Source organism: Polistes dominula, unplaced genomic scaffold (assembly GCF_049000335.1).
Source record: "Polistes dominula isolate Pdom_NZ unplaced genomic scaffold, Pdom_raw_medaka contig_20, whole genome shotgun sequence".
NCBI lineage: Eukaryota > Metazoa > Arthropoda > Insecta > Hymenoptera > Vespidae > Polistes > Polistes dominula.
The window spans coordinates 2,496,958-2,517,103 of NW_028301147.1; the positions used below are offsets into that span (position 1 = coordinate 2,496,958).

General features: G+C 29.8%; 1 protein-coding gene across 2 annotated transcripts in view; it reads right to left on the reverse strand.

Moving 5' to 3' along the window:
* LOC107066144 (zwei Ig domain protein zig-8) overlaps window positions 1–20,146 on the reverse strand; it is a 47,054-nt gene that overhangs the window by 4,257 nt on the left and 22,651 nt on the right. Inside the window, exons 2-4 of one of the 2 annotated variants that reach the window (XM_015320487.2) lie at window positions 19,357–19,636; window positions 3,444–3,625; window positions 2,922–3,135 (exon numbers count right to left, since the gene is read on the reverse strand). In XM_015320487.2, the coding sequence (XP_015175973.1) occupies window positions 2,922–3,135; window positions 3,444–3,625; window positions 19,357–19,513 (553 nt within the window). In that variant the 5' untranslated portion in view covers window positions 19,514–19,636. Of the gene's footprint in view, window positions 1–2,921; window positions 3,136–3,443; window positions 3,629–19,356; window positions 19,637–20,146 lie in introns of both variants that reach the window. The other variant, XM_015320486.2, reaches the window with a different exon arrangement.

The following is a 20,146-nucleotide window of genomic DNA, read 5'->3' on the forward strand; positions in this document are numbered from 1 at the left end:
TTTCCTTCAGCTTATTCAACTTACAACTCAAAATCGATGAAAAATGAATGATCGATCGACTTCGTGTATTTATATCCTGCATATGTGTATGTGTGTATATACGAGCACACACGAGATTACATTGTCTCTTATCCCTTGAAATTTCTTTTCTATTTTATCTCACAGAAACGTTTTAGAAAGCTTTATATTATATAATAAATCCTTCATTTCTCATTTCCTTCTAACATATTTAAAAAGTCGTTAGTATAACCATTATACTATACAACCTACGCTACGATAAAAGGATTTATTTAACATCCCTCATCATTCTATTCTTTTCTATTTTTTTTTTTTTCGTATTAAATTATCGGCTCTGTTGATTCTCAAATAGGACTAAAAAAAAAGATGTGGAACTTGGAATTTAATAATTCAAAGAAATCCTTGTCTCACAGATTATGTCAGTAATCAGGTATTTCATTCAGTGAACACTTTGAAGAACGATAGTGAAAAAAAAAGAGAAGACAGATAAAAAGAAAAAATCTTATAAAATACTAAACAGGAATTGGTAGGAGTAAATTTAAAATTCTGGTAAGTTTTGTAAGAAAAACAAAAGATAAAAGAATAAAAGCTGGCAGAAAAAGTTTCCTCGTCACTTAAAACGAATTAAACGGGAAAAGAAGGTTTAAGTTTTGCGCATTCTACTTACCGATGTAGAAAAGTAAAAAGAAACAAGAATGTGGAGGAGGAGGAGGAGGAGGAGGAGGAGAGGGGGGGGGGAAGTTAAAAGGGATTGAAAGAGGGAAAGGTCGAGTGCAAAATGTCTAGCAAAGTGTTCTAACCGATGACCAATGAACGAGAAAACTTTTTGATGATAAATCACAAGGAAATAGGAGTAATCGTTTCTTCAATCGTTCTTTTTATTTTGTATTTTGTCTCTTTGTTCAATCTTTTATTTTTCCATTAGAATATTTAAATTCTTATCTACGAACTTACAATACGGAATGCGACGTGTTCGAAGAGTATCCTTCGATGACTCACCGATCCTATCGAAGGAGTCGAGATATCCAGTTTGTAATAAGCTTCAGAAGAAGGTTTCTCAAAAGAAGCTTATACTCGAGTTTCCTTTCTTCAAAAAGAAATGAAAAAAGAAGAATGAGGCAAAGAGAAGGAAAACAAGATTTATTGAATTTCCCTCACCCCCCACCTACACCTCCCCTCAATGTAGTATACCTATAGTTGCATCTATCTTTGTAAAAAAAAAAAAGATAATAAAATTTAAACATTAACTCGTTACTATGATAAAGTGTTAATTAGATGCAAAAGAATTGTTTCGAATTATTTTTAATAAAACTTCAGAGATGTGTATTTTGATGAAAATATTTGGAAGAAATCGTTAGTGAATTTGTATGAATAAAATGAATATATAATAAATATTTTTAAAATGTTGGTTATAAAGACAAATGAAACAGGGTTTAAAAAATGTCTCGTTTGTATGTATATTAGACGTTAGATATTCCATTGAAAGTAAATACGACAGGTACATGGATATGCCATCAACCGAACCTACTTCAAAGTGATTTGAAATCCTTGCTCCGATTGATTTGAATAAATAAATCGAGTTAGGTAGAGAAACGATCGTAGGGAAAATTTCTTCTTATATCATTGACGAGAAAGAAAGAAAGAAAGAAAGAAAGAAAGAAAGAAAGAGAATAATAATACCAATCCATTTTATCGTTTTAACTTTACTTTCTTTTGTCTTTTGAAAAATCTATTTCCTTCTTCTAATTGCATCATTAAAAATTTATTACCACCGATAGAAAAAAATAATACTATAAAATGAAACAATTCGATCTGCTTCAAATTCAATTATTATACGAATGAACGAACGAACGAACGAATAAATGAAAAAAAAAAATAGAAAAATCTTTGGAAAAGGAAAGAATAGTATCTTATATATCGATTTGTATTATCTACGTAAAGTACATTGCTTTTCTTTGGGATTTGAAAATCGATTTGTTAAAAACGTTTTTTAAGAGTACGAAGATCGTCTCTTGATGGAGAATAATAGAAAGGTAGAATCGTATCTCTTATGTGTTTGTACGATCAAGATCAGAAGTGAATGGTAAATTCTTGAATAAATACGTTCGATTGTAAAGTCAACTTTGAACACAACTTTCTCACGGTCGGAAAGCGATATGTGTTCGTTTTCTCGTACGTACTGGTGGCACCTATCGATCTCACCATTCTTATAAAGTCAAGTAGAAGAACGTAAAAACAAGGACATTCTTCGAATTCAAGATAAAATTTATTACTACATTGGAAAATTTAGACCGACTTTATATATATTTATTTTACTATAAATATATATACGATTCTTGTTAATATCGTATAATATAAAAATAAAATTATAAATCTACTTTATTTAATCAAACAATAAATAAATTCATATAAAATACCATAATAATACAATAAATAAATTATTATTTTTAAAATGTTCTACTATAAATTAACAATTAATTATAATAACATCTAAAAATTAATATCGAATGTAAAATCAGTTCAACAGTTAAATTCACTGTTCTGCTACAATACAAAAATAAAATATTATTTTCTCTTTATTAAAATTTCATTTTGAAATATAAAATAATTTAAATAAATAAATAATTATTCAAACAAAGTGTAACGCGTTTAAACAGATATAAGAAATGTTCTCCAATTGATATTTATGTATCAAGACCTAATGAATTAAAGTTTGAAAGTGTTTAAAACTCGAGTTTTAAACAATTTAGATGAAAAGTTTGTTAGGAACTTCAACCCTTACGATATATTATATGTATATGTCTGATGTTGTTCGTATTTCTTGGATGTTGAGTTTTCTTCGTAATTAAACACAGACAGATAAGTCAAAGTATCTTTGGCTAGAATCAAAGTTACGATATTACCAAGAACAGTGACATTCGTGACCAGCATCCTCGGTGGATGTGTATTCACTTGACAGATGTACAAGCCATGGTCTTCCCTCTGCACACCAGAGATCACTAGTCTCCAGTTATTCGGATACTGGAAACTGACGTTGTATCTTGTACCGGAAATGTGAGTCGTGTTACCAAGAGTTAGAAGTGAGCTCCATTCGTCGTTTCGACGAACCCACATGACCTGCGATCGAAATATATAATATCGGTTTACATACTCGAACTCGAATTATACATGAATACATCTTATTGAATTCTCATACAACCTTAATATTAAATTATATTGACCGATATTATTCTATAAATGTATTTAAATCAATTCCGATTATCTCGTTCACCATTTCTTTCATATTTTTAATAACAATAATATCCAATAATGTATTATAATACTGTAACTTCATTTTAATTAAATACAAATCTCTTTACTTAACACATTTACATTTTTCTTATTGTATTATTTATAATATAATTTATTTTTATGAATATACTAACTTGTCTTCCGGAAAGCATAGCGACGCGACAATCTAAGAAAGCCGTAGCACCCAAATGCAATGCCACGTTTTGTGTTCCATTGATTCCTTGTCCTTCCGCATTTTCAAAATAAGGGTCCCAATCGGTGACACGGTGATGCCTCAAACGAGGTATAATAAATGGTGGTAATACAGCAGACATTTCTTCTGAAATTCATTCACGAAGAAACAAATTATATAACAATATGTAAATATTGGTCGAGGGATTTAATTAATTCATTTACGAGTACGTATTTATTCATTTAATTTTTTAATGAAAACATTTTGATCATAGACGATTTATTTAGAATAGTTACACGTAAGTATTTCATTCAAAATTACAATGTGCATTACAATTCCCTTTTACTCGTTTGCCTATCCTTTATCTATTTCTCTCTCTCTCTCTTTCTATATATATATATATGTCTTTCTTCCTCTCGTAATGTTCCAAACAATAAGGGATAACGGAACCATCCACTGTCTGGGTATACGAGTAAAGCCTCGATCTAATTTCTCTGAGAGCACAATTTCAGTAAGATTTTCACGTAAGCCATAGACATATGTCTTGCGTGGGAATGTTGCACGCGTAGGGAGGGGGAAGGGGCCATCCTCCTTTACAAAAATACTCTGAAAATACATCTACACGTACATACTATTCGTATATAAATTAGTATAGAATTGTTTAAGACTGAAAATCCTAATTTCATTTTGTTAAATATTAATTTGAAGTTGTTCGTTCAGTAACAAGTAAAACACGATGAATTATTTCAAGTTATATAAATGCATGTAAGTATGAATGAACATTCATTTGTTTTTTGAAATTTGTAATTATATTATAAGATATTTTTCTTAACGTTGAACTTAACAAATTATGAAAATTTGGATCATTTATTTTTATAATTCATACTAATTTTATTAATTAAGATATAATATTATTACTCTTTCCTTTTAAATTTTTATTCTGAGGTACGTTTACTCAAGACTCTCTGTTTTAATCTCAGTTATCTTCTCTCTCTCTCTCTCTCTCTCTCTCTCTCTCTCTCTCTGCTGGTCTACTTCAGATTCCCCTAATTTCATTCGCAATCTTAATATACATATATATGTTACTGTGAAAGACTTTAATTGGAAAATGTCAAGATTCACATGATAAATGTTAACACGTAACAAATACATAGACGAAAGATCGAATATTTGGATTTATTCTTATACATTAATATTTCGAACATACTTCACAAGAGACCATGTGAATCTTGATATTCTCCAATTTCGGTCTTTCATGATAACATATATACACTTCTATAAACAAATGGATATCGTCATCAATATCGATCGATGCATTTCAACCATGCATCAACAAACACTATTAACTAACTCTACAATATTCTATACATTGTTCAGCTGTCGATTTCACACACACACACACAATTAACTAACGTCAGAACCACCTTCTATATTTTTCTTTCAACTGTCGATCAACTTATCTTATACACCTACGTACTCAACTAATAATTATTACCTGAATCTTCAATAATACTCTTTCAGTTGTCAATTAATTAATCTCATATACTTACAAGAATACATACTAATTATTACATGAAAATTTCTATACTAGTATTTCAGTTGTCAATCGATATATCTCACATCTGAATAATGTTAGAATCTTTTATGATGAATAAAAATATAAAAGTGTTGATTTTAATTTTATTGTTGATTTATTATAAAGTAAATCAATCGAAATTAATATAAGTAAATTAGCGTAATATTTTTTACGTAAAAAATCCCATCGAATATTTTACCTTCTATATGTTAGTTTATTACCGTAGAAAATAAATGTATTTCAATGAAAATAAGAAAAAAGGAATTGTAAAAGGGAAAATTTATAATGGAGAATTTAATATCGATCAAATCGATTGAAAATTAACGTACGTAATTAGCGTGACAAAGGGAAAGGAAGAGAGTAAAATAGGAAGAGGGACACATACACACACACACACACACACACAAAGAGGGTATCTTCTTTTGATAAGAGCAGGTGCAGCCTCTTCCGAGTCAACGCGGAGCAATATCCGTCTGAGAGCGTGGTATGGGGTGGTTGAAAAAAAGTCGAACTCTTGGAACGCTCGAGATTGTTCGTAAAGAGGTGAGAGAGATACTCGACTTGGTTGGTTGGTTGGTTGGTTCGTTGGTTGAAGCAAGGAAGAGATAGATATCGTATATAAAAAGAGACAGAAAACGTAGGTGTAAAATGTCGAAACGAAACAAAAAAAAAAAAAGAAATTAAAAGAAAATAAGAAAGAAAGAAAATGAAAATAAAGAAAAAGAGAAAGAGAAAGAGAAAGAGAAAAATGAAGTACTTCTAAATTAACTTCAAAATTGAGTAATGTCTCTCTCTCTCTCTCTCTCTCTCTTTCTATTCCTATAGCAGTAATTGTTAACTGTCTATTAAATATTCGAAAGTTTTAAAGAGAATATATATTTTGCTTCGTTTTCGTTAAATGCGAGATGAGTTCAAAGGGTGGAAAAAGTTAAGTGGACTTCTAAAATACTGGGAATGAACTCAATTGGATATAAACAAGCGTGTAAAAGTGCTTCTTCTATCTCTTTCTCTTTCTCTTTCATTTCGTTTGAACTCGTTCGCGAAAAGCCCTTTTCCAAATAGGGTCCCTAACATCTCGAGGTTACTAACAAATTGTTTGGGGGTTTCTTGAATAATAAAAAAGGGGAAACTTGCTTTTTATTCCAGTAACTTTCTCTCAGATGTCTTATTTGTTGGCTGTTCTTCTTGTAAACATCTTCTTTCATCGTTTATTTTTGTTTCTTCTTTTTTTTTTTGAACATTGATGAATCTTACAAAGTGTCATCTCGTCGTGGCATTTGATTTATAAAGGTTCTTCTTCTTGTTTTACAATAGATCGATCACTTTTCGGATATTGGTTTCTGATTTTCTTCAGGGTTGACTATATTTATTATTATAAACGACAGTCATATTATAAACATTACAAATGATGCTCATCGTAATCATAAAAATATAATTTATTATATGATGTTATCGTTCAAATAATTTTGATGACATTTTAAATTTAATCAAGATCATTTTACTATCTAACTAACAATAAATGCACACACACAATGAATTTAATTTAATTTTAAACGAGATCAGAAATCAAGAAATCGAAAGTTAACCAATTGATTTCTTATACGAACGATTCCTACCTACGAGCTTGAATGAACAATAATCAATGACCTGATTTTAAATAATGCACAATTGTTAGAAAAAGTATATCTATATATATTCTATAGGTTTCTAATGTAAGTAAGTTGATAATGTAAGTAAGTTAGTATATACGAGGACATTGTAGATGCCAAGAATTTCTCTTGAATTTCATCCTCTATGTAAGAAAGTCTTTCTAACGTTAGAATCTTTCGAATTTGCAAACGCGTAAGCAAAGCACTTTTTATTAATTTTCTCGTAGATATTCGTCTAGGTCAATCTATCGTTTTATATTACTTTTTTAAAGTATACTTTATACATCTTCGAGATAGATAAAAGATATTGTACGATATCTTTTAGATAAATCAAATGGAACATTGTAATATCGTACGATTTGTAGAATTACAAAAAAAAAACTATGTTATAAGATAAAAAAAAAAAAAGAACAAAAAATCGTAGAGAGGAGGATTTTATTAAATTTTACAACCGTTACTTCACATTTTGCAGCCTGCGTATTGGTAAAACGGGATGAACGACTAAAATGAACCATAACGATGATAAGCGTCATTTGCAACGTTCAACGTGAAAAATTGTACGAGTACTCGATATTGCCAATGCTGCAAATGGAACAAGGATATTAACTAATTGATTCGTTTGATCTTCTTTTTGCAAACTCTCTATCTCTCTCTCTCTGTGTTATTTTGTTCATTTTTTTAGTTTCTTCCTTTTTCTAAAAAAAAAAAAAAAAAAAAAATAAATATTTCTTTTTTCTTATTTAAGTTCATTTCCCATTTTTCTTTTCTTTTTTTTTTTTTCAAGAGAGAAAAGTGTGCCCTTCAACTATTACATCATATTTGCATTTTACCACTAAATGAGGTTCGCTAAAAACGAGCTAAAAGATATTTCAATTTAGAGACGGAGATAAAACTACGTGGCTTTTCTTAGTGTGAAGATATGAATATTAAAGAGAACGCATGAAAATATTTTTCACGATTATCCCATAGAAAAAGAATGTCTTATATATTTTATTTTATTTTATTTTACACATTTTCACTTTTATTCTTTCACGTACATAGATACACACACACACACACATACGTTAAATTTAGAATCGATCGTTAAAGAGATAAAATGTTCGTTCGAACGATCGATTCTTCTATGTCTCGTTGAAAAAGAAAAGAAAATGACTTATCCTTTGGGTGATACGATTTTTGTTGTCAGTGTTTTTGGTTCAATGGATAAAAAACCTTAACGTCCTCGACAAAGTATAGTTTTATGTCTTTGCCTTCGGCTTGGTCTATCCTATCACCTTGGAATCCTCTTCCTTTCGATCTACGGTCTAGATCGTTCTATGAACTAAAGAAAAGAGGTTGAGGATGAGGAGAATCCAGTAACTAGACACTTTCTAGTTTAACCAACCACTAAACTCGATAGTAGTGAACTCAGAGATCTCGTTTGAGTTGGTTCTATCGAATCGTTGACAATATCTGAAATATCCATAACTATAAACTTTTATATAATATATCAATTTTTTAACGATACTTTTAACATTCGAACTATCGATAATCAAAATAGATAATGTGTATCAAAGTATCAAAGTTAGATTATTATAAAAATTTTTTATGGTTTCATTTTCGTAAAATATTTTACAATTTTGGTGTATATTTCAATTCGCGTACGTCTTTGTATATAATATATTAATTTTTAATGACACTTTTTAAAAATATTTTATCTATCGATAAATAAAGTAGATAATGTGTATCAAAATATCAAAGTTAGATTATTACTAAATTTTTGATGGTTTCATTTTAGTACAAAATTTTCTAATTTTTATCTACATTTTAATTCGTAGGTTTCTTCTGGTTTAAAGTATATTTTTTTCTAATCAACTTAGGACTCCGATTTATTTTAATTAATATTCTCGCACGTTACCATTTGCTGAGTAATTTTTGAAAACGAGTGAACATACTAACATATATGGTTGGAAATGTTCTAGTGAAATTTTAGTGACACTAAAACGTAACGCGTTGCATTATAAACCTGATAGTAAATGCGAATTGGCAGCTGGCACTTTCTCGTGTCGATATTCGATTTTAGGAACAACCCTTAGCAACGTACTCCTCTTGCGTCGATTTTCACCATCAGAACAGTTTACTGATTGCTTTTCGATCGACCTTCTCTAACTATTAGGAATATCTAAAATCGTGACAAGAAATTGACGATTCTCGACACAATTATTTCACATTAGTTCACGATCAACTTTAAATCACTTAATTCTTTTCCATAATTTCTCCATGCTCAAATATTATTACTATTATTATTATTATTATTATATTTCAAACGATGACTTCTACAATTTGGAAACGTCTAATTTCAAAAGTATAACATCATTATAAAGAAAATAGAAATGAGAGACCAAAGTAGTATAGCAACTTTCATTTCATGAAAATACTTTGAAATCTTTCGTAATTACAACATTGTTCTTTGTGTTGGTACATGTCCGGTTTCTCTTTGAATAACCGGTTTGATGATTATGTTACTATACTTGTTATAACTTTTGCGAGATTGAGATAGACAGAGAAAGAAGCAAAAATAATAAAAAATAAAAAAAAAAATACGAACGTCATCGGTCAAAGCCAAGAGGGTAGGTAAATCTACAAAAGGCCAACATAATAATGAGAGAAATGGCTTGTTGGAGGGGAAATACCAGCAAGTTTTTTACCTATTTCCTCGCATACATGTGTTCACGCGCGAAAAAAAGCGTTAATTAAGCTCCGCGAGTCCATTAGACATTCGACAACTTCTGTACAATGACGAGAGTGAGAGAGAGAGAGAGAGAGAGAGAGAGAGAGAGAAAAAGGTCAGTTATACTGCACGTGCCTTTCATTAGCACTAATGGGAAGAGAAAAGGGGTAAGGTTTGAACTCACCCTCTAAAAATCTCCCGCTATTTTCTCTCTTTTACCTATACACATTTAATCTCTCTCTTTCTCACTCTATATCTGAAAATCACACAAACACACAATTTTCATCTCTCTCAAATTTACACACTCATACACTTATCATTTTACCTTTATACTCATCTCTTTCCTTGTTTCTTAAACACACACACACACAGACACACAGATATATCGAATATATATATATATATATATAGATATACGTTCATTCATTTACCCTTTCCTTCTTTTATTTTCTCTCTCACTCGCTCATTCTCTTTTCCTTTTTCACTCGTCGTACCGAGTTCGAGATTAAAGTACTTGACCCAAAGTGCACTATTATCGACGTCCATTCTCTGCTGGCGATTCTTCCAACGATAGATTTTCGAGCCTCGATTCGCATCGTCGACCATATAACTCAAATAATTAACGCTTAGTTGCATTGTCGAGAGGGTGGGATTATACATTGCCGAAAATTCGCGAAGAAAGTTGCTGAGAAAATGAGAAAGAGAGAGAGAGAGAGAGAGAGAGAGAGAAATCGTACATAATAACTGATTAGAATAAATGAACGGACAACGGTAAAATCGTTTACCGATTTCGATTCATGTTACGATCGATGATGTTTTCTCGAATTTAAAATAGAATTTATTTTATACCGGCCAGTATTTTATTTTCTTTTTTTTTTCATCCAGGAAATTGAACAACCATTGTTGCATCGTAAAATTGGTCGGAATTAAACTAAATCGTTTTTTTTTTTTGTAATATTTTTCTTTCTTTTATTTTTTCTCACTAATACTTTAATGCTTTTATTATTTAAATATTTTTGAAAATTTCATTTCTACAGATGTAAATATCACACGTGAAATAATACGTATTTATTATAAACATTGTATATACAGTTGCATGCAAAATTATCCGGACAAACATAATTTTTTGTTTATGTAATATATAAAGGGTGCAAAATGCAAATACAAATATATCATCGTAAAGTATTTTATTTTTGTTTACTGATAAGTGGTTTTTGCACAAAAACGCGTCTGAAAAGTCCCACTTCTGTCAATCTTCGTGACACAGTACTTTGACTAATGTCAGCCAAATTTTCTTCGCGTAACTCGCGTGCATTGATTGCAGCATTCTTTTTTACGTCTGAGATATCCTTTCTTTTAATTACTCTATCAACACGATTAGTTGTTTTTTTTGGTCGCCCAGGATTGCGTTTAGCTTCTAAAATACCCGTTGTCTTAAATTTAATAATAATATTGTTAACAGTCGATTTTCTAATAGCCAAAATTGTTGATATTTCACGGGAGACTTTTCCTTCATCGTGTAATTTAATAATTAATTTACGAATGTTTAAAGAGACGTGCGTTTTGGCATTTTGACAAAGTGTTACTGATCGTACAATACAGAAAAGACAACTAACTCAATGTTTACATACATTCGCGACTGATAACGTAAACATAGCGAAGTAAATTACATTATACCTTGATTAATAATACCTTTATAGAACATGGCTGGATATTTATGAAAAATCAGAAATTGTCATATTCGTAACAAATAATTGTTAACAGTTATAAACAATTTTTAAATTACATATTTTGATGGCATAATAAAAACGCTTTACATTGATATATTTGAGTTTTCATTTTGCATGTTTTAAACCATACTAAATGATAAAATTATGTTTGACCGAATAATTTTGCATGCCACTGTAAATATATATGGAGGTATTTAATTATTTGTGTTTAATTTAATATATTTATAGGGTTCTTTTGTTACAAAATTCTATTTAAAAAAAAATTCATTTACACAAAGAATATCTCAATAATATATATATTTAATATTATTGATTATAAATTACTTTTTATTTATCAAAAATAAATAAGTGTTGTAACATATATGTAATGATAAAAATATTAACGATTTTTTGATTCGAACAAGCACATTCGTTTCATTTATATTCGTGATCTTACTTGAAGATCTCATTTTCCTTTTACGTTTCACTTATTTCTTTATATTTTTTTTTTCAAACTCAAAAGAATAAAGCGATCAAAAGGGGGATAGAAGCAGACATTTCTAATAAATATACATCTAACGAAAACCATTTGTTTCGAAGCATCACCTTATAGCAAAAGTGAGAGAACGTCGGATCATTCGTCTTTGGCCCTCGTTTTTCATCTGTGGAACGTGCCACCACCCCTAACCCCCTTTCCCACTTTTACACATTTTAAACCTACGTTTAGGAAATTTTCTCACACACGTTTTGTATGAGAAAAACTCGACACTCGAATGGTCAATGATCGATTGACAAGTTCGATCATTTTTCGATACAAATATTTTGGTTTTTGTTTTAAAGACACTTGTTACATAATAAAAATCAATATTAATAATAGTATTATTTGTAAAAGAAAATATTTAATATCTTTTATAAACTTAAATTTCTCTAAAGAGAACATTTTGTGATCAATTTTAACTAAGAATTATATCTATATCATTTCATAAATAATTTATTTTACAATTGATTTATAAGATTTAAATAATACTAAAATATTCATTAAGTAATATTAAAATGTAATAATATAGTTATATGTGTCACATTGTTTGAAAATCATTGTTCCTTATATATTCCAGAATTTTCGTACTACTTTCTCGTGACTTCTCAACGTGAACTAAGAACTTACTTAATCAAGGAAGTACGTCATCTTGGAATATCTTCTATGAGTTCACCGTGCAACAGAACGATAACAAGTTCACAGCGACGTGTACAGCGAGTTGATACTTCAATGAATATGTTTATACATTGTAATTATAATCTTCTTGTTAGAATTCAAAGGAATGACTTCAATTCAGCCGAAGAAAAGCTATTTATGTATATATTTCTTATTTTTAAATTGTTCATTATATTAATCATTTAATTGAATAAAAAAAAAAAACTTTTGACGATTAGAATAATTTTTGAGAAAAACAAAAAATTAATTCAATTGTAATACTTTTTCATGGTTTACACGAATACATTTTCTTGTATATTTTAACAACGTAAGTACGCATGAATACATGAGAATTTTCTACGTGGGATCTAAAATAAAAGAAAAAAAAATATATAATAGCACCACCAGCACCACCAGTAGCAGTGAAAGCAGCAGCAGTAGCAGCAGCTTTCGAGATATCTCGTGGATAAAACAAAATGCCAACGGTAAAACGCGCTCGTCACGTTGATAAGCCATGAAAAAAGAAAATATAAAATAGATTTGTTCGTTGGGCAGAGGTGAGTACGAGATGAATGGGAAGAAAAACGATACTAATATTTCAACGTTTCACATACATATACAGAAATATATATATATATAACTGATCCTCCCCCAAAGGGGGGAGGACCCTTTTTTTGGTCATGTAAAATGAACAGAAAAAAGTATTTTAAGTGTATTACGAATGTAGTATTCGACTGGTTCAAGTTGATTAAATAAATTAGCCATTCGAATGAATTCGAATGAACTCATTCGGATGAACCTTTTATACGATTTGGATTAACTGACATGAGGAAAAAGAGATGTTAACGATTCAATGGCAAATCAACGGGAAAAAAAAGTTAAAATATAAAAAAAAAAAGAAAAGAAGAACAAATTCTCAACGAGAAGTAATTACCGTAGACTTTCCAACAATTTTGGGTTATCGCGTGGAAATATTATTTCCGTTTCGTGACGCATCGTTAAGCCGAATTATATATATATATATAATGCAAAATATTTTTTTGTCGAAATAAAAAAATGATTTTTCTTACCGGTATTTAGATTTTTATTTCTATTTCTTCGGAAAGAAAAAGAAAACAAGAAAAATATAAATCGTTTTTTTCTCACGATGAAAAATACTTGTTGCTAGCATAAATACACGATATTTTTTTCCTCGTGGTTTAATAGTTTCGTTATTTTTTTTCAAATTGCTACTATTGAAAAAATTACGTTACAATGTTCAACGAATATCGATTGTCATGCTCGACGAAATTAAATGAAACAAGATTTAAAAGCTACACATTTTGAAATTGCTAGTACATTTTTCAAGTCAAAAAAAAAAAAAACTCGTCTCGATTCATCCAGATTATAAACCTTTCAATCAGCATTTTTGGAAATTGATTTTGAGATCGATTTATCGTTTGTAAGTTCATTAGATTGAAACTCGTTTTTAGATAAACGAACACGAACGTCTACGAATGCACGTTTGTATTCTATATATAAAAGCAATGTGAGTGTGTAGATCGTTTTTTTTCTTTCTTTTTTTTTTTGTTCTTTTCTATTTTACAATACTTCAAGAGAAGTCAATTTCTCGTTAGACGGGATAATAAACTGAACGATTTAGTGTTCCAGATGGTGCATTGTTTACTTCAATCTAGAGTTAAAATAAAATAGTTCTAATACAGAAGTAGCATACTAATTCCAAGAGGACTATACTCAATAACGAAGTAACTTTGAATCTAATCCCCTTGTAAATCCGTTTCGACCGTACTGGAATATTGTACTTCTTCCTAAGATTCTGATATGTATGTGTGTATTTATATATATGAAGCTTTGTAGTATAGATTGTTTGAGTAATCTAACTTATTTACTTCGTTATCACGTTTCTCTGATAAAATTTGTGATACCTTTCATTTCGTTTCATTCTCTAGGGAACTTTTATACATTACGTATGTACATTCGATATGTAATATATCGATCTAGTTATACTATTCTATTATTTTGACGTGTAATATGATATATATGTACTTAACGTTATCTTTAAGTTTTCATATCTTGAAATGTTTCCATTGAATAGTCAAATATTTTCGATTTAATATTTACAGTATTTTAGTATTCTTTCTTTTTTATCATAAACTGTTACACGTTTCACAGAATCGATAACCGATCCCATATCCGATCTCGATAGACTTGTCAAATGTTTAAAGTCGTATGTAACCACCAATTACCTTGTCAATTTCAGAGTTGATAAATTTAAATTAAGCAAAAACGTTTTTTTCGTCTTATCAATTTGTTGATCTACGAAAATCATTTTTTTTTTAACGTAATAACACATATACGTGCCAATATGATAATACTTGAGAGTGTATTATATTAAACAAGTATTATCATTTTCCTCTGAAAATGATGAAAGTACATCTATTCGTTTAAATTGAATTTTATTATTAAAATTTATGCACTTACTAAAATTAAAAGATTCTATATAATAAATGTCACGTTATCACAAACTTTGGTATACATAGAAATTTACGAAAATGAAATTAAAAATCTGGGTTAGTCGCTGAATAATGCTTTCGTCACGACCTCGTTTAGGTGAACCATAAACGAATAGGAACCACATATCCAGCGTACTGATTTTCTCGACTCGTTCAAGAATAAAGATCATTTTATCTGTTGTGAAATTATTAGATATAATACAATAACGTTCTAGTTTGATTTCACTCACACATACTTTAGACTTTTTTACTTTTTATTTTTATATATTAGAACGTGTCAGTTTTCTTTGTAAACAGAGACCAATCGACAACCTAGTGGGGATGGTTTTGATCGATCGATGTATTATCTTTTTTTCTTTTCATCGAATAATTCGTATAATTTTGATTTACACACACACACACACCAGCTTTCCATAATTTTGAGCCGATCACTTTCGCGTCAATGATGAAACTTATGGATCGTTTAATAATCCAATTCATTACCTCATTGCATAGTTGGAAAACTGTAATCCTCGTTTCGACATACAATTTGATTAACCAGGATCGTTGCTGTTGAGAGAAAATCATTGAAAACTCTCGGACATTTTAAACATGTTCATAGTGTTTGTTAGATATGTAAATCAGTATAAATCATACAAGCTATTTAATGACCAGTAGAAAGTTGATTATATTAGGATTTAACATTTTTATGTTAATCTAGTCGCAAGACATTTCTTTTTTTTTTTTAAACGAGTTGTTACGTACCTTGATTTTTTTCTTTTAAATCTAATCGTCTCGTCAAAATTTCATGAGGATTTAGAGGAACTCACTCCGTTTTGATAATAAAACCGAGAAAGAACCTACCATTTGCGGTATAATGTGGCAATAGATTTAAACGGGATTCAAGCGATAACACGTAAGTGCACACTCGTCGGAATATTTTCTCACAAATTACGTGTCCAAGTGTTTTGATTTGTCGATAAAAAAAAAGAATAAAATGAAGAAAATACTCATAAAGAATTTAGTATATTATTTAGATATTTATCCAAACAATTTATCAGCTTTAAAATATTGTAACATCATTTAAAAGAAAATATTTCTCATTTTTCCTCGTATAATTCATGTATATACATTTAAAAAAAAAAACAACAACAAAAAAAAAGATAAACATTTTATTTTATAGATTATCTTAATATTATCTACGAATACACAGGAGTTTGACGTAAACTCTCATAATTGAAGTTTGATGGAAGATTCTTTCTATCTGTTCAAAATTCGACTGGACGATACTACGGTAGGTACGCCGCCATGCAATTTACACTTTCGATGCAATTAACGGTTGGTAATATGGGACACGTTACCTCGAGGGAAATGTGCAGTAACAGCAGTTGCAACAACAACAACAACAACAAACAACAACAACAAAACAACAACAAGAACGAATGAACGTTTCTATCGTTAGAGTGTCCAGGACGAGGCAGGAAAACGTAAGAGTTTTTGTTTTTTTTTATCATTTTTTGCACACTTGCATTTCTTTTTTTTTTATTCATCGTACAAAAAGAAAGTAAATGCATTTTAAAATCACGCGACGATTTTTATCGTTGGTACAGTCACGACTACGGTGAAAATTTGTGTCGGTAAAAGTTAAATTTCTACAAACGTAATCAGCTCACATGATATACAAGGGTTGTGTTAAATTTACAGAAACATACATAAGTATACACATACATAGAAGATATATATATAAATGAACACTATATCCACGCGTTTACCACCCCACCACGAACATCGATAACCAAACGATCGCTAACGTTCGTGACTCTGTGTGTTTATAACATAAAGGGTGTCTAAAAAATATTGCCACGAATTTGAACAATCTTACCAATTTCATACGAAACATCGAATATTTGTAAATCTACACATTTTTATGATATGTTTCGTTTTTTGGAAAAATCGATAACATTATCAATCGATCGATCGGTCATTAAATTTATCTCTAATATTTCAATGAACACACCCTATAAAGGGATGAGGGTGAACATAAATGCGACGTTCAAATAAATCATACGGACAGATAAACGTAAATCACCGTTCTACATATATCCCTATAATAGAGAATCGTCCCGATTCGTTGAAAATTACAGCATACTCGATGACATCCGTCTGTTAAGCGTAAAATGAATTCGCATTATCGTAATGAATTATTTTCTATATGCTTTTTCGAAGGGAGACATTTTTAAAATCGTTCTCTGTTATCAAAATGTACTTTACTATTCAATGATACTGATCACAACTTATTATTAAATAAAAGTAAGAGAAGTAAGATATTAAATAAAAGCATTGATCGATGTTACAAGGAAATAGAAAATATATTAAAGCTGACCAACTGATCTATTTCTTTTCTTTTCTTTTTTTTTTTTTTTCAAATTTTGTCTCACAGATCGAACAATTTGGTATTGGGATTATTCGTTGAATTATAAATAATAAAAAAGAAAAAGAGAGTAAGACAGAGAATATAAAATTCGTACAGTGGTGTTAGAGAAGGATGGCCGCAATGGGGGTTCGGTCATAAAATTCAGCCTAGAAGCGAAAGTTTTAGCTGGCTAGCTCGAGCTTATGTGTGCAGAAAGTATGGATCGTGAGGTGTGTTGAGGAAAGGGGGATGCTGGTTGGACGAGAATTTTGGCGAGAAAGAGAGAAAAAATAGAAAGAAAAAGAGATAGAAGTATTGGTGTATGTATGTCAGAGAATGAGAGAGAAGGATTGGGTAGTGTATTTGTATGAGTGTGTGTGAAAGAGAGAGAGAGAGAGAGAGAAAGTTCGGTGAAACTTTTGCGTCAGACGAATCACCGGCAGGTTTGGGTCGGTAACTCGGATTAGCCACGTATAGTGATCAACTCCAGAGCGAGTAATTAAAACGGTGCGCACCTCCTTGCACTTCGACTTCGCGCCCCGTTTATTATATTAGAATGGAAAAGGTGGTCTTGGTCCCACGCGCGTTTTCCTTTATACCATCAAGGGAAAATAGATATCGAGTAGAATTTTGATGAAAATTATTTAAACCCTTAAACCAATTGCAAATAAATTAAGATAAACGTTTGAATGATAATAGAAACAAAATATTTGGTAGAAAATGTTTAGAGTTGTGAATACGTGTTTTTGTTCCTGCATCAAGGGAATATAGGTATTGAGAGTATAATTTTGATTAAAATTATTTAACCCTTTAAATTAATTCCAAATAAATTGAGGTAAACGTTTAGATGATAATTGAAACCAAATATTTAGGTTGCATACGTGTTATCTTTCTTGCATCAGGTAAAATAGATATTATGTTGAAATTTGTTGAAATATTTTTAATCGTTAGAACAATTAAAGAATTAAATATTTAATATTTTAATGAAATAACAAAAATTAAAAAAAAAGAAGGATTTATGTCACATATGTGTTATCTTGTCTCGACCAGAGTACATGAATATCAAGTTGAGTCGTAATTAAATTTTGTAACAATTTAATATAAATGCAGTTTAAAATTTGAATAAAGCAATAAGAACGGAGATAAAAGGTGTAACGTTGAACATAACACTAAGTTAAATAAATAAATAATTTATTTAATTAACATTTATACTAATTACACTATAATAATATAAAAATTGAAACACACACACACACACACACAATTGAATATAAAAGAAAATATAGATAAAAAATATAAAAGAAAGAAAAATAAAATAATACAACAAAATAGTATACATAGGAGATATCATGCGAAAGACATAAGGGTAGGTAGGGGAAAAGAATTCGAGCAAGTGAGCAAATATTGAAAATTCTCATTCATGCATTATCGCTCGCCATCTGTTCCCTTCGTTTTCCTTTTTCCCCCTTTTTTTTTTTACTTTTCTTTCTTCTTTTTTTTTTTAACAACATTTTTTTTCTCGTACAAACAACTGTGTGGAAAACTGGTCGGCAACTAGCATGGGAGGCTTTGTCCGATAGTCATTCGCTTGATAAATACAGACACGCTTTACAGATCGCATTCGATTTTACATCCCTTCTTTTTCTTCTTTGAGAGATTCTTTTTCTAGAAATATTATCAAATTTCACAATTCAATTTTCACTGTTCAAAATTTTTATCAAAGCAAAATTATTAAAAATTCTGCTTTTGAATAACCTAAATATCATCTGTACACACGTGAATACAAAACTTGCAATTTCTTTTATTTTTTTTTTTTTTGTATTTTTATGTTATAAAACATTGATAATAATATTTTGAATAATCTATCATCAATGGAATTTAAATTTATTTCGTTGATAAAAGTTTTCATTTTAATAGATACAATTGTTTTCTCGTTGAATCGGTGTATCCAGCTGATCGTTAAAGGATTAAAAATGATACTCGTTAAAATTATTTAAAATTATAAGCATCAAATGTTTCATTTAATTTTTCCTTTAATTTTCTTTTTTATAACAATTATTTTTAATTTCAATAACGTTTGATATTATCGATTTAATTTAACTTTTCGTTAATAATCGTTGAATCGTTAACTCACCAGGCAAACGAGTTATATTTCTCATCGTTGGGTATCTGTTAACAAGCTTCTCGCGTAGATGGGTCCTCTCGCAGTGGCACTGATAATTGGTGATTACGATCGTGGTTGTCGCGAATGCGAGGAACAACCTTGACCCCCAGGTTGGTCCTGTCGACATCGTCCACCGGTTTTCGCATCCCCCGAAGCTTTCGATGTTCAACGCGGAATCTTGATATTCGCTGACGTGACACCACTGGGGGGATCGTTTTCAAAACGATCGCAAATTGTCGTACTTGTCCGTCTGAAACACGGACAAAATTATTCACGACGGAATTCGATTAAAAAAAAAAAAAAAAAAAAAAAAAATGTAAAATGACAATTTTTATACGATGCTTGATCTACTTGCAAAAATCATTGAAAATAATCAATTTGAATATATCACGAATAAATGTCAAATTAAATTTCTCTCCCGCGTCGAAATTTAAATTTATACGAAAACAAGAAAATCAACAATACTTATCGAAACATATTTTCTATATTTTCATTAATAAATTATTACGATGGTAGAAATTTGATTTGATATATACATACATGTATATATATATATATATATATATATATATATATATATATATCAATAGATTAAATTTATAATTAAAAGAGAATTTATTCGCAGTTAGTTTTATTTGAAAATAACGAAAAAAAAAAAATACGTGTTATGAAATTGATTGAGGATCCAAATTTAAATGGGGATAAAAATAGTAAGGATAATAGAAAGAAAAAAGTAATCATCAGTGTCCTTTAATCTTTT